This window comes from Vulpes lagopus, chromosome 19 (genome assembly GCF_018345385.1).
Source record: "Vulpes lagopus strain Blue_001 chromosome 19, ASM1834538v1, whole genome shotgun sequence".
In the NCBI taxonomy this organism is placed as follows: domain Eukaryota; kingdom Metazoa; phylum Chordata; class Mammalia; order Carnivora; family Canidae; genus Vulpes; species Vulpes lagopus.
The window spans coordinates 20389071-20409592 of record NC_054842.1 but is presented as its reverse complement, the minus strand read 5'-3'; the positions used below and the strand labels follow the sequence as shown (position 1 = coordinate 20409592).

Genomic DNA, 20522 nt, shown 5'->3' with positions numbered 1-20522 from the left:
AAGGTTTTTTTTTTTTTTTTTAAATCATGTCCCACTCTTTAAGAGTTTTTCCATTCTGTGCATGCTAGGTTTGTCCAATGAGTAAGTCTCCATATGTGGATCCTCATAAATCTGGGCATGAAATCTGGGAAGAATTTTCAATGAGCTTCACTCCAGCAGTGAAAGAAGTGGTGGAATTTGCAAAGCGTATTCCTGGATTCAGAGATCTCTCTCAGCATGACCAGGTCAACCTTTTGAAGGCTGGGACTTTTGAGGTAGGTTTTATTTATATAGAATATTGATGTAGGGTGTGTGTAGTGTTTTGTTTTCATGTACATTTTCATTCTTTTCTGAATAAGCATTTATAGTCTAGAGGCTGAAGTTACCAACAAAAGAATAACCATCTCAGAATCTTGGGAAGAGATGAAATAAATCCATAGTTCCTTAGGACTTGAAATACAACTGTTCTATATTCTTACCCTATGTACTTCCTCTAGGTTCTAGTATTTCTCTCAGGTGTGGACTGCAGGTAGGGTCTGCATAGTTAGACAGCCAATGAACATAGCCTAGCCTGGTGTTTCAGTACAGAATACAAAGAATAAATAGGATGCGGTTTTCTCTTTTAGGAGATTGTGGAATATTTTGGGAATGTATGAAACATGTCTTATGTACTAGTTTGGACTCTCTTGGCCTCACCTCATTTAGAATCCTTGTTACTTTTTCTACCCTGACTTCTCTTGCTGTGATACATTCTGCCTGGACTTGGGGCAGCCACTGTTGGCAACTTGAGTAGAACACAGAATGTCTCTCTTTGTGCTATGTCAGGTGCCTCTCATCTTCCCCAGGGCTTCCCTGATGCTGCTCAAGTGTGAGGAGCCTCAGAACTTGCTCAGAGCTCACTTAAACATTATTCTGAAATGCAGGCTGGTGGGGGAAGTTGGTGTCTACTGGGCAATGTCTTTGATCAGTGGGGGATGGGATCCAGGGGATATATTTTTACTTTTGCCTGCTGGTCCCACAGACTGAACTGTCAGTTTTTAATGATACTGAGTGGTGGCCAGCTCAGTAATACTTCCTCTGATATTTGCTGTCTTCCCTTCCCAGTCTCATTTCCTTTTTCCTCAAACTTGTTTTCACATGTGGTAATGCCCATTCCACATAAACTTTTGCCTTATGCTCTGTTTTCTAGGGCAGCTGGGCCAGAATGGAGAAGGAGCCATATTCATAAATAAAATAGCTGTGGCATAATTTAAAAGTAAAACTGTTAGGTTAGGATTTTCAATGTAAAGGAAGACATTACAGTTAAGATTTCAACTCTAAATTTTAGAGGGATGTCAGTGATTAAGTTTAATTCACCCCCCCCCTTTTTTTTTTGAGGTTAGGTAACTGTGGCCCAGAGAGGTGAAGAGATTTTTCTAGGATTACCAGTAAATTTCTAACACAGGACCAGAACACAAATCCCAGACTCCAGGACTTGTGTTCTTTCCACCTTGTGATTTGTGTTGGGATTGCTGTGTTCTAGAGTTAGTGCCGTCTTCATAGAAGGCTCATTACTCTCTTTTGGATTGTTTTGAGTAAAACAAGTTTTTGGGAAAATTGCAAAGGGAAGGTGTTTGTTCCTATTCCTCTGGTTATGAGAGAATTGTGTGACATAGGTGTCACCATTTACTATAGGGGAGGGAGTGCCATAGATAAGCATTTGTTGACTGATTTGGTTTGGGTTTGAATTACATCTTGGTGTCTGGAACACTTCTACTGTAATTGTTTTCTTTGTGTATTATCTCTTTGGGTTATGGTTTCTTGAAATAGTCTAATTAGAGTTCATCTGCATTTGCTTTGGCTGCATTTGGTGTTTTCATGTCTCTAAGTGTCATTGCATTGAAATATTGCTCTTTTTACTTATGGATTAGAGACCATGTGATATACTTGGTAGCTTAGAGTTTCTTTAATGCTTTGGCCAAGGCCCAGTTTCAGATTTCTTGGCATTATTGCCTGCTTTAATTTTGTATTTGCATTTCAGAATCTTTATTAATAGAGTTTCAGAATATCACAGGACTCAAGTATTTTGCCAACGGTGGCTGGAATTTTTTTGATGTTCTTGGGATATTATTGCTTTGGTAGAGAATTTGCCCTTAAGGAAATGGTTCTGGGTAAAAATAAACTCAGTTATTCTTTTACAGCTTGCTTTTATATGTAGGATGTTTCTTAACTGACTTGAATACTGAATTATTTCTTAATATTAGTACCGAACTCCTTCAAATACATTTAAGTCTTTTTCTTTTTCCAGGTTTTGATGGTACGGTTTGCATCATTGTTTGATGCAAAGGAGCGTACGGTCACCTTTTTAAGTGGAAAAAAATATAGTGTCGATGATTTACACTCAATGGGAGCAGGGGATCTGCTAAACTCTATGTTTGAATTTAGTGAGAAGCTAAATGCCCTTCAACTTAGTGATGAAGAGATGAGTTTGTTTACAGCTGTTGTCCTGGTATCTGCAGGTAAGCAAGCTGGTTCATAATTGTGGCATACCCAGAATACAGTGACCAAGTGGGGGAGAAGGTGGAACTATGTTCCAGCAAGCTATTTAGAAGCCTTGAGGGCTTTAAGCAGATGCTAAATTGTGTGAATCTGTTATTTTTGCATAATTAGACAGTATAAAGTCAAAAGTGCTGTAGAGTAATGAAATGATGTTTAGATCTAGGCCTCACATTGACCACAAGTCTTAGTCTTTAACTTTTGCTAATAATTTTTACAAGTCTAAATTGTTATTTTTGTGGATTTAATGATTTTTTGGGGACATTAGGTTCTGATTTGAATTTAAGTTTTAATTGAAATATGTATTACTTGAAAATATTAAAAATACCCAGTATAGTTAGTTTCAAAAATCGGTGAATTACGAGTAGGCTTTTACCCAGCTTTGCCACTGAATTTTCTGTCTGACTTGCATAAATAGTTCTTTTCTTTTGGGTCTCGATTTCCTCATTCTGTGGAAGGAAGGGATTGTACCATGTGTGCCAACCTGGGGTCTGGTACAGGATGGGTACTTAGTTGCTGTTTGAATGAATGATCAAGTTGAGTCCTAAATATTTAATGTTTATTTATGAGTCATTGATGATGTTTTCCAATTACTTTGCCACCTTACATTTATATTATAGGTATTTCTGACCAAAGTATTTCAATTTAGATAATAGCTATTAAGAAAATAGCAAATGGGAAATTGATATACAGTGACTTTCCTGGGAACATATAAATAAGAACCAGCCATTTTTAGGATCACTAACTTTATTTTAAAACATTTGTTGAGAATTTTACAGTATTCTGATATGACTTAAAGTTTCCCATTTCTTTTCTACTGTGTAAAAGCCATTGTACCAGGTGCTGTGAGGGTTATAAAGTGTTAGTTATAACCCCTGTTTATGTGGCTAAACTGTAAATCAGGAACTCCTAAGGAGAGTAAGTTCTTTGTGTATCTTAAAGGGCCTGTACATCAGGGGTACAAATACATATGTCTTTTAAGCATACTTTGGCTACCTGTTCTGATCAGCTCTACCCAGGTAACTAAAAATGCACTTATGTTACAGAATAGTATGAAGTAACAGGTTAATAAGGGATACCTATTTTTCTCAGTAATCTTGTAATTAATGCTTCTTGCACTTTACCATTTTGCAGTCTCTTGATAATTATTAATGGTTTGAGTTGATATCAGATTAATCTATTATGAAACTAAAGATAATCCATACTTGTTAGTTTCTTTATCTGATCCATATGTGCTAGGAGGAGACAAGCATTAAGACACAAGCTTGCTCTCCAAGCCTTAATGTTCTATTTGGAAAGACAGAACTAACACAGAAAACTTCATGGTATTAAGCTGTGTGGTTCTGACTGAGGAAGGAACCTCATTCAGAGGTTCTAGGAAGGAAGATGAAATTACCTGAGAAAGCTTTATGGGGAAGATGAAAGTGGATCTGGAATTTGAGGGGTGGATTATTAGATTTTCCCATCAAAGCAGTGATGGAGCAGCTTGGAAGAGCATGAGGTAGGCTAGGGTCAGGTGGCCAAAACCCATCTTGTATATCAAGGAGGAAAGGGATAGAAAAAGGCTGGTGAGTTAAAGGTTATTGAATGACCACGAGGAGAACTAAGCAGAGAAGTTTTAACTGAAATATGGGGCAGTGGGAAGTCCGTGTAGGGGAATGATCAGGCATGAACAAAATGATAGTCTGACATTAGTTCTGCATGTTTATCTTGGGTAGATTAGACAAGTGAGTCATTAGAGCTGGAGAGTCAGGTTGAGAGGCTGTTTACACAACTTCAGGTAGGAGGCAGTGGAGTGAACCCTCCTGAGATAGCTGTGGTAGAGGAGGTGAACAGGAGGGACTCTCAGAGGTGGTACAAAGGAAGAAACAGTGGTAGGGGGTGAGGGGGATCTCTGTGCCAGGAAATGTGCTACTTATTGAAATTTCCTGCCAAGAACGTGATTTTTTGTTTTTGTTTTTGTTTTAATCTCCTTTGGAAAAAGCCTTGTGTTGTTTCCCGATCAGGAGAACAATATGAATTCTTTGCAAAAGTAGAAAATACTAAGATGAAAATACAGATGATTGGGAAATCTGGGTGGTTCAGCGGTTGAGCATCTGCCTTTGGCTCAGGGCGTGATCCCGGAGTCCCGGAATTGAGTCCCACATCGGGCCCCCTGCATGAAGCCTGTTTCTCACTCTGCCTCTGTCTCTGCCTCTCTCTTTCTCTGTCTCTCATGAATAGATAAAATCTTAAAAAAAAAAAAAAAAAAAAAAAATACAGATGATAATATTGCTACCAAAAAGGATTACTTTCAACATTAGGGGGTCTCTATCTGTTCACCTGTCCCTCCATTTATCATTTACCTGCTTTATTGATTTATGGTACCTAAAAAAAAAAAAAGTTTGATATGCCAAGTGGAAAAGCCTAATTATAGAAGAATATAACGCATTCTTATTTTTGTTATGTCTATATAAAGGCACACAAGCAACACATATACAACAATTTCATGCATTTTAAAATAATATGTTACTTTCACTTAAACATATGATAGTGTTCATGTCAAACTCAAATCTTTACTACCTAAAAAGAACTATTGCTATTTTTAAAGCAGTATTTATACAGGAAAATAAAATTCAAAAACTCTAGAAAAGGATAAAATAAAAGTCTCTCCTTCTTTCTCCTAGCCTACTCTTCAGAGAACTAGATTTCTAACCATCTTTCTTCTTAATTGTTCTCAGTTACCCATCCAACTGTAAATACTGTGCTTGTACTTCTTTTTATTGAGTAGATATAACTGACAAATAAAAGGATCTTCTTACTTTTTTATAAGCTTTATTTTTACAGTTTTATTTAAAACAGTAATATGCTCACATTCTTTGGCCCTTCACTTTTACAGAACCTCTCAGATAGTATAGATAGAATCTTTTCCTTGGAAAGGGAGACATTTTCCTCCTTTTCCCATATCCTGGATTTCTTTGCTGTATCCATTTCTTTTACATGGTCAAGAATGAAAATATTTACCTTCTGTTCTGTTGGTGTCAAGTTTCCATGCTTTGTTTATTAGATGAGTCTAAATACTGAAAGTAAAAAAATCTGCATTTGCAGTATTATATAAGTAGTGCTCACAGTGTTCACAGAGTGGGGTTGAAATGGTGGACAAGGCAATATAAATTTTTTTTTTAGGATTTTATTTATTTGGGACAGCATGACCAGGGGGGGACAGCCAAAGGGAGGGGGAAAGGGACAAGCAGACTCCCTCCCCACTGAATGAGGAGCCCAGCAACGCTGGGCAATCTCAGGACCCCAAGACCATGACCTAAGATGACACCTAACTGACTGAGCCTCCTGGGTGCAATATAAATCTTGCCTTAAACCTGTGCCATCCAAGGGAGGAGTATTCCAAGTAGCAGGTAACAAATGGATTATTTATATTCTCTATTAATTGCTCAGAATTAAGCAACCATTATATTTGCATTTATTCATTCATTCATTCATTCATTTATTTATTGTTTTTTTTTTTTTAATTTTTATTTATTTATTTATGATAGTCGCACAGAGAGAGAGAGGGAGAGAGAAAGGCAGAAACACAGGCAGAGGGAGAAGCAGGCTCCATGCACCGGGAGCCCGACGTGGGATTCGATCCTGGGTCTCCAGGATCGCGCCCTGGGCCAAAGGCAGGCGCTAAACCGCTGCGCCACCCAGGGATCCCCCATTTATTTATTGTTATTTCAAGATTTTATTCATGAGAGACGGGGGCGGGCAGAGACAGGCAGCGGGAGAAGCAGGCTCCATGCAGGGAGCCTGACGTGGGACTCCATCCCAGGTCTCCAGGATCACGCCCTGGACTGAAGGCAGCACTAAACCGCTTAGCCACCCGGACTGTACTATTTGCTTTATATTTAAAATAGCTTTTTGCTTTTCTTGGAATCTATAGTTGCCATCTGGGTTTTGTTTTGGTTCTTCTCAGAAAGTTAGTTTCTAGATTTATTATATAATTTTATCCTCACAACAGACCTCTGAGGTGAGCTCTGGGACATGTTATCCTCAAATACAGGCAAGAAATTTGAGGAATAGAAGGGTTAAATAATTTGCCCAAGACTGTACATTTTAAAAAGTTGGCTGAGCATGCATTTGAACTCCTATTAGTCTTGCTTCAAAGCCTTTCTGCTATACTGCTTGTTAATAGAATAGCTCTAGCTGCTAAGGGAGAGAGAAATCTCAAACATGATCTTTGCCTGTGAGGTTGGAAGACTCTTGATACCATGGAGAAAAAGGGAATTATACTTGGAAGGTAAATTCTTGAGATAGTGTGAAATGGCAGCAGTTACTTGCAGTTGAAGATTAGGGACAGGCCTATTTAGGTGTGAGACCAGAGTTCATCTAGATATGGATTTTAGTTGTCCTCATAGACGTTTTTGTGGAAGGAACTTGATTTCCATCTTGTAGGATGTGAATATACATAGAGAGGAGATATGGTGAGATTTGGTGGTGAGGGATGAAGAACCTCTCAAAGCTTAAGGAAGTATAGAGGACAGGTATATCATGAATTAAACTATACTATAAACTATAAAGTAAGTGTAGCATTTAGTACATCTTTTAGAAGATTAATTTCTTTTTTTTAGAATTTTTTTTTAAGGTTTTATTTATTTATTCATGAGTGACAGAGAGAGAGAGAGGGGCAGAGACACAGGCAGAGGGAGAAGCAGGGTCCATGAAGGGAGCCTGACGTGGGACTCGATCCCCGGTCTCCAGGATCACACCCTGGGTTGCAGGCGGCGCTAAACCGTTGTGCCACTGGGGCTACCCAGAAGATTAATTTCTATTTCAATTGTGCCTTCTATTATAATTTCTAGAGGATTATTGCTTATGATCTAGCTAGATTTATAGGTGGGTTATTTGGCCTTGAAACCGTAAAATCATGGTTTTAAATATTGAGATTTTAGAAAAATGTAATGAAATTTACATTCCTATAGGAATAGGAATCCATTTCCCTGAAGTTCTGGGTTGTATAGAAGAAGCGTAGGCCTTCCCAACACAAAATATTCATTGAATGACTCATAATACTAGTTCTAACTCCAATATTCTTCTTTGACTTTATAGATTATGTTGTTTGTGGGGCTTACTGTCGTTTCCCAGTTGTTGGTATTGTAAATTACTGACGATATGATGCAAGCCAGGTATTTTCTTCTGCTTTAAGAGCTCTCTCAAGGAAGGAATTTTGGTTTGTTATGTTGACTGCTAATTCTCTAGCACCTGTCACAATAGCCACATACATTCAGTAACTGTTTGGTGAGGGAATTAATAAATTGCAGTGATGTTGAAGAAAACAACTACTTGAATATTAAAGAAAAGGAAAACTCTTGGAAGCATTATTGAGGGCTTTAAGTAGTTTTTTATGGCTCTTAGGACTGTATGACCAAAGTCAATGTTAAGAGGTCTTTTGTCCATGTAACAATTTTGTCTGGAAACATATGACCCCCCCAACCCAATAGTCAACATTCAGTTTGTTTCTTTTTACATGAGAATTAGCACATAATGGACTAATAATCCAAATTTTATTAAATGTAAGATAAACCTATCTTCATCGTTTTTTCTTTAAAGATTTTATGTATTCTTGAGAGGCAGAGAGAGAGAGAGAGAGAGAGGCAGACACACAGGCAGAGGGAGAAGCAGGCTCCCTACAGGGAGCCTGATGTGGGCCTTGATCCCAGTCTCCAGGATCACTCCCTGGGCTGAAGGCAGTACTAAACCGCTGAGCCACCTAGGCTGCCCTATCTTCACCATTTTTTTCCCTGCATTTAGAGTTAATCAAATTTTCCCCTTTATTATGAAATTGTAGTGTTTGTATTGCAAGTGACCTTTTTAGCTACCAGTTACAATGCAGAGCCTCAACATCCTTGTAAATAATGAATAAAAAGGGTGTGAATAGCCAGAGATTTTTGCTTCCTTTGCAGTATCTTTCTTATTAATTACCACTCCCTATACTGGGAGCCATTGAATATTTCTTGTGCTCTACTGCCTCCTATTGTAAACCGAAGAAATAGCTCTTAATGATGAAAAAGTCCATGGGCAAACAACATAGGTTTGGCTAATTTTAAGATACTTCCCTTTATTGTTGGCTTATACTAAATCACTAATTTATTAACATTTTGTTTGATGAGCTTAATGAACACAGTATGTTAAATGGATGTGATTACAGGTTAATATAAGTAGGTAATAAAGTTGCATAGTATATTAGTTATTACTGCATAATAAATTACCTTAAAACTTAGTGGCTTAAAAATGAATACATTGATGAGCTCACAGTTTCTGAGGATTAGGAATATAGATGTGGCTTAGACTGGTGCCTCTAGTAAGGGTTTCCTAGTAGATTGTAGTCAAACTGTGAGCAGGGCTGTGGCTCAACCACCAGGGAAGCATCTGCTTCTAGGCTTATTCATGTGGTTGTAGCAGGAGTCATTTCCTTGCAAGATGTTGGACTGAGTGCCTCAGTTCCTTGCTGGCTGTTGGCTAGAGACCACTGTCAGTTCCTTAGCATATTGGCCACCTGTAGGCAGCTCACGACATGGCATCTGGCTTTTCTCAGAGGAAGTAAGCAAGAATATGCTGAAGATGAAGTTTTTTGATTTTTGTTTTTGTAATATATTTTATTCATCAGTAGTGAGTCAGTCTAGCCCACTCAAAGGGAACGGATACACAAGGTTATGGTTACCAAGATGAGGTGGCCATTTTAGAGGTTACCTGCCACACATGGTAACATACAAATGTGAATATATTCCATATGAAGAAAAAATATATTTGGAAACTACATGATTCATTTTACTGTCAATTAGCAGTTGAAATTAATAGATGGCATCTAATTTTAAAAGTCAGAACCTCAAAAAAAAATCAGAACCTCTAGTTTTGTAAACAAAGTATTAAGCACTGAAGAATTTGATATATCAAGTGTACTGTCATATATCTCTTTATAATGTAATAAATAGGTACAGAAATTTGCCTTTGGGATTTGAGAAATTTTGTCAAGTATTGTTTGTCTTTATTCCAATGTATAAAACCTTGTTTTGGATTCATTGATGAGACTGATGAGCAAGAATTATATTTATATTTAATGTTTTCTCTTAATATTTATACTTAATAATATGTTCTCTCACTCATGTCTGTCTATTCCTTATTCTTCATTAGATCGATCTGGGATAGAAAACGTCAACTCTGTGGAGGCTTTGCAGGAAACCCTCATCCGTGCACTAAGGACCTTAATAATGAAAAACCATCCAAATGAGGCCTCTATTTTTACAAAACTTCTTCTAAAGTTGCCAGATCTTCGATCTTTAAACAACATGCACTCTGAGGAGCTCTTGGCCTTTAAAGTTCACCCCTAAGGCCTTTGTTTATGTAAACATGAACTGATTCATGCTAACTGTACATTTTGTGCTAAAATGCTTATTTATATGTGTATACCATATGTGGAGATAGAAAAGACCTTTAAGACAATACAAGATTGTAGGCTATCTCTGTAATCATGCAGTAGCTGTTTGGATTGAGGTTTCTTCAGTCATGGTTAGACATTGACCGCATTTCCCCTATAGACCAATCAGCTGTGTCGCACTTAAACTGGAGAAGTTACACTGAATTATAGTCACACTGAATGTTAGACTTTTTCATCTGCCAAAACCAAAAATCATTTTGATCTCCCTGTGGTATAAATATAACGCACAATCACAAGTATATGAGGACTTAAAAATTAATCTTTAGTGGTAGAAATTCTGTTGTATGATGAAGACTTGATTTCACCACAGACCATTTGACCTGGTAATTGGAGACGTTGCAGGTTAGGAGATCTTCATGTCTGGATTTTGTTCTGCTGCTTGTAAAGTATATGATCCCAGGCAGGTTAGTTGGTTGTGGAAAATGAAAATTGATAGTGTTCTTAATGCCCCACCTCGCAGATACTAAAAAATGTCTATAAAGCATATTTACCTCTTGGGAGATAGGCACTATGTAAATAAAGTAAATTTTTGTTATTACAATTATTCATAATAATATTCTTTCCTTATTTCTAAGTATTTCTGAAAAATCATTTCAGAGTCCACCCCAACCTATTATTCAAGGTTCCTGCATATGTGTGGGGTATCCTCCTGGCACACACATACTTAAAGTTTATGGGTACATCAGATACATAGTATGTGTACATAATATCTATGTGAATATAGTTACACATAAACACATTTCTTCACAATATTTTAAACTGTGAAGAACTTTATCATACAATAAACTTAAGAGGTGTCAAAGACTCAAATTAGGTGCATTCTACCTGTTGATGACATAACCATTGCTTTAAATGTTTAGACAGTAGATTATTGAATTTATGCTCTATTTTTATTTAAGCAGCACTTAATGTAAAAGTACCAACAGGCAGTTGAGTTCAGATTTTAAAAAGTATGTATTTTAGAGTTCATCTTTGGTAAAATCTTTGGTTCAAGGTACTAGTTGTTTAAAAGTTCATTCAGATTCTTACCTTGTACTAAAAAAGGTTTCGTTGCTGCCCCTTATACACATGCTGCAGCTTGATGATAAATATTTTGATTCTTTTTGGAGAACCAATCAATGTTTTAAGAAAACTGATGTGTTGGCTGTGTGTGTGTGTGTGTGTGTGTGTGTGTGCGCGCGCAAGTGTGTTTGAGTCCACTCTTTTTTTTTTTAATTCTTCTTCTAAATAACACTACAGGGATTTTTTCAAATTAGATTTAATCTATAATTTGAGAAATCATTTAGTGTGTGTGACCTACAGGCTTAGAAATGGTACAGAGACATTTCATCCACATTTCTAATATTGGGCTTTATTAAATAGAGATCAGCCTCTGTTTATGGCAGTGGGAGAAATAGCAAGAGCTGAGGATTTTCTGTGTGTTTTTCTGTTTCCCTGGAAAATAGCAGTTAGTTGGAATTTTTTGAAAAGATTGTCTTCTGTATAATTTTTGGATTATATAAAACTGTAAGAATGGAAAGAGCCCGCTTTACTATACTCAGCCTGTTGCTTTAATGACATGTGAGCAGAATGCCTTATTTTGTAATCTTGTTTAACTTGTTGCTACTGGGACTTGAATTTCTGTGGCACTTGTTAAGTAAGTAAAAAAAAAAGAAGTTAAATCCTCTCATTATTAAAGAGGAAAGGTGATGGTGATGTCTGTAATACAATATGAACCATAATTGTGATTTACCTTACGTAGGTAAGACTTTTATGGGATCTACAGTCTAGTTTTTGTGAATTCTTTACATGATAGCATTATCTTTTTATAATTTGTTTTCCTAAGATAAATGCATAGTTTTCTTCTATGGGGGATAGAAACGGCTTTTTGAAGTAATCCTGAAAACCTCAAAGATCATGTTTATTCTTAATTTTTGCCTTTTGCATAAGCCTCTTTATAACATGTTATCTTTAAAACAATTACTGTCTTTAGGAATGTGTAACCAGAACTATGTTAGTATTGCTTATAAAACTTTAGTTAGGTTCAATATATACATGTATACATCTATATATAGGTATGTAGGTTCGCATTTTGTCTTGTAAAATTTTATTTGAACAAATTCTTCCTGTAGGTAATGGGAAACAAAATTAATAGTTCATATGCCACTTGTAGCATCTCTATATTTGAAAATAGCCCAATATTAAAACTACTAAAATTAAACCAGCAGTCTATTATAAGCACATTCTTTGAGTCATTGGGTATAAACTTACTAAATGTGGAGAAGACAACCAGTTTGGGAAACTTCTGGGTTGGTGGGACACTGTTGATTAATTGATAATGTACTGTATGAATTAAGTGATGCTTTAACTCTGATTTTACACTTTAAAGTTAAAATACGGGCATTATGTCAGCAAACTTAAGGGCATTATGTCAGCAAGCTAAAACTTTTTTTTCTGTGCTTTTAATGTATCTCTTCACATGATCTGAGAGAGGATTCAAGCTTTTAGAGAGAAATAAATAGCTGAGGGAAAGGGGAAGCATCATCTTGAGTTGAAGCTTTTCCTTATGGCGATGGTTTAATTACAGATGAAAAATTAGAAGGCAATTTCAGTGGATTAAGTGTATAGCTTTTGTATCTACATTTCAAGAAATTACCATTGTAACTTGATAAGAAATGATTTATTTTATGTAAACATCATTGCAAAGCAAGGTGTAGAAGCTCAGCTAGATTTATTACTGTGCACGAGATTAAGTACCTATCTCAATTATTCTTTTTCTTTTCCAATATAAAGTTTGCTGAATGTACAAGAAGAGTTTATCACTTAGGATATAGAATTTTTTTTAGGGGTTGGGGGGATGGGATCTGTCAGGAAATTGCCTATAAACAAAGATTGTCTTGATTTGATTCAGAACATAAAACTTGAAGCTATTCTTGAACTAACGTGGAAAAATAAAATGGCTATTGTTTTAAAAAAGTGATAGAAATATATTGTCAAGATATGAATTAAGTTTATTTTCTACAAACTGTTATTGATGAGGACATGGATAATACCTTCATGTTTCTGAAAAGTAATCTGTACGTGGGGGGAGGGGATAATAAATATTATTTCTAACCAAGTGCGTGGTTTTTGGTATCTTTCTACCTCAATGTTTTTGTAAGACTCTAACTTAGTACTTTCCCCTGAGCATAGGCAGGACATCTTACCTAAATACCTGATTTAGCGTGGTGGAGCATGTATATGCAGGGCTCTTCTTAAAAGATTTTAGTTTGTTTAGAGTCCAGCAACGATTGTTGCTGTTTTCTATAATAGCTAAATAGTAGTTTGTTGTATCTGGTAAAGTAATCTTTTTTAGAGGGGGATGATCTGAGAAAGGAAGGGGGTGCTTGATCTAGCCAACACTCAGCCTTGGCGATGAGTGGGTTAAGGTGCCTCAGCAAGACCACTGCCCCACTCCCTAGGGGTGGTAGCCATGTCGGTGGAGTTGAGGCAGTTACTTAAATCTTAAATGCAGTCCCTACAGTTGTTTCCTAGACCAGTAATATTTCTTTTCTGTGGATGTTAATTCCTGTTCTGTGAGAGAAATGGGCTCCTTGATTAAATAAACTTGGAAATGCTGGGTTAACAAGGTTACTGAGATGTCTTTATGTTAGTCCTGTTCTCTAATGATCAAGTGTGTATCGTGAATTCTTTAAGGAAGGATTCAGTGGGATGCAGTTTTCCTGAATTTCCTCTGCCAAGTAGTGCTCCCCCCTTTTTTCTGTGTTGAGTGCTTCTTGGGGCCCCCTGGAAGGTGTGCTTTCAGGAGGAAATAATGTTAACACATTTTGGGTGTTGATTAGGATATTGATCATATTCTGTGGAGTATTGTACAAATTTGTATTTTGTCCCTTTTTGCACATTATAAAGAAATGTTGAGCTCTAAATAAATGTGTGCTTGATGGAAAACAAAATAGATTAAATTCCTTTGAATTTTGGAAGTGCTGCATGTGAGTAAATGAGTAAAGACAGCCAATTCATGGATCTGGTTTTAGTTTTCACACTTACTTGGGCCTGTTAAAATTTGTCACATTTGCTTTTCTTAATTCTTGGTCTGTCTAAAGGTTTAGCAACAGGTTATAGCTTGTGTTCTAGTAGCTACCTCAGAGTTGCTCTTCACAAAGTCAAAGTTGGTGGAGAAACCATAAGTGCAGTCTTGGAGGCACTCACAACCTCTCCAGAATGCTTTCTATGGGGCACGGTCCCAAGCATGTAAAGATGGACTCAAAATTATCAGTTCCTCCACCTTTTAATATTACTAAAGAGGGTGAGACTGGTGTTTTAAAGAAGATTCAAATACATGGGACGAAAATGGTGTTTTCAGATTTTTTTTTTTCCTCCTTTTTCCTGCTGGGGACCACAGAATTGAATACGATCTTCTAAAAAGTTTCTAAGGTAAGTTCTGTGTTTTTTCTTTTCTGCAGTGTCATTTTTCTCTGAATTTGCCTTGTCCCTAACCCCAGCAGTTCCCTCTGGCACACCCCCTCCCCCCCACATTAGTTTGTTGCTTTGCTTGTAAATTTTCATCTGTTTTTCCCCCCTACACCAGCCATTTCATTTCCTGTTCAGGTCCTGCAGTTAAGTTGCAAGTAGGGTAGTTTCCAAAGTGGAAAGCACCTACACTTTCATTCTCTCTTGATCATTTTCTTGCTCCCTACAGTTAGGTTTCTCTCTAGGCTGTTTTATCTAACAAGACTTTGGAGGAATAAACTCGTGGTTTAGTTATTTGTTACTTATATTTGTTGAACATACATGTACCGCTCAAGGATTTATTTTAATCCAAATGCAAAATGAGTTTCCGTGAAAATCCAGGGAACTAGTCCAGAGTGTTGTGGAAGTTGTGTGCACATGGAGCAAATGGCCACCAATCATAGCATCTTAAGTAGTAATTGCTAGGAAATGCTGTTATAGCCATAGTGTGCTGGAGCCTAGAAGGTCTCTTGAGGTCTCACTGTTATATTTCCAGGAATTTATGAGCTAGTAGTTAGAAACAGGCACTATTAAAAATTAAATTACATAAGTGTACAATTATATTTGAGAATATAATATTCAAAATTCTTCACTTCCTAATTATTTTACCTTTTACTGTTATTTATGTTTTTGAGGTTCAAAACCTTCATGGGTATAGTGGCAATACTTTATAATGGTGTTCCTGCACATCTCTTCCCAACTCCCTAAGTGATGGCACACTGGTAGCTCAAAATTGACCGTGGTAGAATTATTTATACTTTGGAAAGCAGCAAATAAGGGCTTGAATTATTTTGTTGGTTTTCTAGATTTAAGTGATGGAGAAAGTGTTAGTAATACAAATTAAAAGTGTCTCATGCCTGTAGCCATTAAACACTACAAATGGAAAATTGGCGATCTAGTCCAGTATTTGAAAACCATTATCCAATTCAGCAAAGAAGTTGCACACATTTTTGGTGAACAAATCAAGTTCTGATACAATTTTTGTTTTGTTTTTGTTTTCTTAGTAGACTTAAAAATAGCAATATTCGTGTCAGAACTGTGCTTGTCAGTTGCAATGTCAGCAAAAATAAAGGAATATGTTCTGTGAGATCATTTTTGGTTATACTGGATTTATAGTTAAATGCTATTTTATTTTTTATAAATTTATAAATTGTGTGCTATATATCCTTTCATTAAAAAAAATACATACTCATACATTAATAAGGTATTCCTATACCCCAGACAGGTGGTTAAATGTTGACCAGCACGCCACTATTGACCCCAAGAAATAATTCTGTTTTCTAGATAAAGGGAACCAAGGCTCAGAGAGAGTAAGTAATTTGCTCAAGGACATACAGCTACTGAATAGAGAGTTGGACTATAAACCCCAGATGTTTGGGCCTGCGGTTTGCTCTCAACTGTTACATATAATAGAGGACTACTGGGCTTGGGGTCTCCTTCTTGGCAGAGTGGTTTTGTAAGACTCTTGATCTATATATAGAGAGAGCTTATGTTCCTGGGATTGTTTGGGGATGGGTAAGAGGAAGCTCTTTAGTCAAGGATTCGATACATAATTCAAGTTTAATGTTATCCTCCAACCCCTACATAACTTTTTCTCTTTTACATAAGACGTGTAAACTACTTAAAGTGATTGTAAGACTAAATGAGATGTATTTAAAAACTCTTCAGTAATGTCCTACACAGACATAAGGAGATTTTCTTTCCTTAGAAAATGACAAAGAAGAAGAGAAAGGAGAGTTCTGGGGGGCTGGGGAAAGTGAGCACAGGGCCCTGGAGGAGGCTCTCCCTGGGTCAGCCTGTGTGGCTTGGTGTCTCACGGGCATGTAGGGACTGAAGTGAAGTGGCAGTTCCCGATTCAGGCCTTTCTCAACAGGGAACTACTCTGACAGTTAAGACTGTGGGATGACCACAACCTTCAGATACTACTGATTTCCGGTAACTTCCTCAGGAGAAGCTGAGGAACAAGGAACACAAGATGACCAGGTTCGTATCCCATTTCCAAGACTTAAGAATACAGTAGTCTCCCTTACCCACGGTTTGGCTTTCTGTGGTTCCAGTGACCTGCCCTTAGCCCCGTCTGTGTCCGGAAGTAGGAGCCCAGTGCTCCCCCACAGTGCCATGACCTTGACCTCACGTTGTTTCCTCATGTAGGCGTTTTGTATCTCCTGTTAGCGCATGGAGAAGGGTGAATACAGCACAGTAAGGTATTTTGAGAGCACACATTCATATAACTTTTATTATAGTATATTGTTATATTGTTCTTCTGAGAATTACTGTTAATCTCTTATTGTGCCTAATTTATTATTGAGCTTTATCATAGGTTTGTATGTATAGGAAAATCGTGATAGATCTAGGGCTTGGTATTTCCACAGTTTCAGGCATCCACTGGGAGTCTTGGAATGTATCTCCCTGCAGCCAAGGAAGACATTGCTGTTACATACGAGGAAGGTCCTGGTATTCCAGTGGATGGTATCATTGTTCAAGGTGTACATCTGTCACAAGGGGCAGGGATAATGGGCTCAATCTCTTTGATAGTAGAAATAACATAAATACCTGAAAGGGCAGGAAAAATTCCATGTCTTTGAGTTTTGAATATTCTCACCATTTACTGAAGATTGAGGATACCTTTCTCATTGTGAAGATCCCTTCATCTTCTGGGTTCAGCTCCTCTCTGTAAAGTGAAGGAATTTTAACTGTATGCCCTCCCACATCCCTTCCAGGGCTAACATTTGTGATATGATGCTATATAAATAGCAGAGGTAAAAGAAAAAGCCAGAGTGAAAAATTTGTTTTGTGGGGGATGAGGTGAGGGGAGACGAAGAAACATGGTTCCTGCAACTGAACAACTTGCCTAACCTCACACTTGCCTAACCTGGTGTGACATTGCACCCTGCTGGCCATCTGTCCATGATCCTTGTGGTGTGACTTCCTGCTCCCTCATGTGTGCCTCAGTGCTTAGTGCTCACCATACCTTTAGGTCAAAGTCACCGCTCAAGGTCAGGGACAGGAAGTATGCTGGGGGAGGAGTGGTCATGTCTAGGAATTTCATATCTCCTAAGGTTCCCACTGCCCAGTGGAAGGGGCAACTGAAACTGATTTCCTGACTTCCTGCATGGCAGTTCTTCCTGGTTTTTGATCATAACAAAAATGTAAATTTTTATAGTTGAAGTATGGAAGAGTATAAAATTTTTTTGTAGTTGATGACTCTCTTGTCTCTTCCCCTAAATCCTCCAACCCTCAAGGTAGTCAGGAAAAAAATTTTTTTTTAAAAAGATTTTTACTTATTAATGAGAAACACACAGAGGCAGAGACATAGGCAGAGGGAGAAGCAGGCTCCCTGTGGGGAGCCCGATGTGGGACTGGATCCCAGGACCCGGGGATCACGCCCTGAGCCAAAGGCAGATGCTCAACCATTACTACCCAGCCGCCCAGTCAGGAAAGTTTTTACCATATAAAACCAAGCTTCTACCAGTTGTTACTTTCCAACACTCTTAGCTGGCAAATCAAAAGAATTTTATGGTAAACATACAGACATCTGCCACAGTAACATTTTATTATATTTGTGAATTATAGCTATCTCTGTAATTCACAACAGCTATCTGTTCTTCCATCAGTCTATCTGGGATTTTTAAAAATCCATTTCAAAGTAAATTGCTGTCCTCAATAAACTCCCTGAATTTTCATCTTGTATGTAATTTACTAGAGTTAAATATTAATTTATAGTTTATTATTTTGATATGCAATTTATAGACGAGGAAATGTACAAGTCAGTAGGTATATCTGCCACTTTACTTTCACAAATGCGCTCTCACTGTGTAACCCAAAACACAACTGAGATATAGAACTTTACCATCATCACAGACAGTTCTCTGATGCCCCTTTCTAGGCAATCCCTACCCCTCAGAGGCAATAGCTATTCTGACTTTTTCCACCATAGATTAGATTAACTTGTTCTATAACTTTATATAAATGGTATCATTGCCATATATACCCTCTTATAGAGACTTCTTCACTCAGCATAGTGTTTTGAGGTTTATTCATCATGATTTTGTTCTTTTTATGCTAAGTAGTATTCCTCTATATGGATGCATCACAGTTGATTTATCCTGTCAGTGGATACCTGGGTTCTTTCCAGTTTTTGGTTATTATGGATAAAGCCATTATGAATACTCCTTTGTATTTACTGTTGCACCATATCATGACTTGACCTTGGGTTAGAACTTGTTAGTTCCATGAGTACGAGAAGCAGCATATGATGGAAAGCATTAGAAACAGAGAATTAAATTTAATTTGTTCTGGCTCGAGTTCTTATAGAAAAACCAGCTCATCAATTAGAATATGCTTAAGACCTATGTAAAAGGGGAGTTCAACAATAGGGATATTTATTACTTATTTCCTGCATAAGACTTCTGGAGGCAGGGCAATTCCAGGCTGGTTCAGTAGCAACAAATGCCATTGAAGAACCCAAGAGCTCACTTCATACCCTTAGATTGGCCCTTATCAAGTGAACAAACAAAAATCCCCAAGACAACAGAAAATAACAAGTGCTGGTGAGGATGTGGAAAAATTGGAACAATTGTGCACTCTTGGTGGGAATGTGAAATGGTATAGTTTTGTGAAAAACAGTGTGGTGCTTCCTTAAATAATTAAAAATAGAAAAAAAAAATTAAAAATAGAGTTACCATAGAACCCAGCAATTCCACTTCTAGGTACAGATCTATATACCTATAGATCTAGGTATAGAATTGAAAGTAGTCTTGAAGAGAAAATTGTATATCTACATTATAGCAGCATTATTCATAATAGCCAAATGATGGAAGAACCCAAGTGTCCGTTGATGGATACACAACATGTAGTATATACCTACAATTGGCATATTATTCAAAATTAAAAAGGAAGGAAATTCTGACACATGTACAACATGGATAAACCTTATGGCAAGTGAAGTACTCCAGAAAAAACAAATACTATATGATTCCACTCATGGAGTACCTAGAGAAGAAAACAGCATGGTGGTTGCCTGGGGATGGTGGAGGAGGTGGGTAATGTGTCAGAGTTTCAGCTTTGCAAGATGAAAAACTTCTGGGGATTTGTTGCATTGACAATGTGATTGTACTTAAACACAACTGTACACTTAAAAATGGTTAAGGTGGTAAATTCCATGTTATATGTATTTTACCACAATTCATTTAAAAAACCAACCCAGTAGCTTCAGATCCTTCTTTGTCATCCAATGCATATTTGTAATGTTTTCTCTCATGGTTGCAAGATAGCGGGTGCCACTGTTAGGCACCACAATAGAAGGACTATGCCCAGAGAATACAGAGGCCTTCCTCTTGTTTATTAGGGAGATACCTTTCTCAGGAGGCTCCAGCAGACTTCGCCACTCAGCTGCCATTGGCCAGATTGTGTCTCATGCTCCAAGGGAGCTTGGAAAGGAAGTATGTACTATTTTTCAGCCTCTGTAGAGAGCAGCAGGCTTCTGAAGAGAACAAGGGCTGGGGAATGGCTTTTGGGTAGGCAAAGTATATTATCTTTTGAAAGGAATACTGTTTAGGGAGGATGGGTCTTTGGTGAGCTTAGCACTGATGGCCACTATAAGTGGTGATACAGCAAATCTTTTTTTTTTTCGTTTGTTTTTTTTTTTTTGATACAGCAAATCTTAGTTGATATAGGGATGATGCCCTTGGCTTACCTTTAATATATGTAGGGCCAGGACAAGAATACAAATGAGGATCATCAGCTTGCCCTTGTCTTTTTTTCTACTCCTGCCTTTGTTCCATAGTATGAAGGACTGTTTTTATCCCTCCAGGAATTTTGTGAGCCAGTTGACTTCATATTGGTATTTTGAAATTGGCCACTGTAGGAATATTGATACTATAGAAATCAGTAAATGCTACAGATTAGGACTCTTTCTGCCCCAGGTACCAGTACCCTGCTGAGCCTTTCACACATGCTCATGGACACTCCAGCTCCTAGGTTCAACCTCTATTCATCCACTCTTTTTTACCATCCCTTGGGCCAAGTGCTGTGCATACTGACAATGTGGTCT

General features: G+C 37.4%; 1 protein-coding gene across 1 annotated transcript in view; it reads left to right on the top strand.

Annotated features, from left to right (window-relative positions):
• NR1D2 (nuclear receptor subfamily 1 group D member 2) overlaps positions 1–13079 on the top strand; it is a 29716-nt gene extending 16637 nt beyond the window's left edge. Inside the window, exons 6-8 of the mRNA XM_041734055.1 lie at positions 69–254; positions 2267–2477; positions 9679–13079. Of these exons, the coding sequence (XP_041589989.1) occupies positions 69–254; positions 2267–2477; positions 9679–9875 (594 nt within the window). The 3' untranslated portion in view covers positions 9876–13079. The remainder of the gene's footprint in view (positions 1–68; positions 255–2266; positions 2478–9678) is intronic.
• Positions 13080–20522: the final 7443 nt, after the last annotated feature.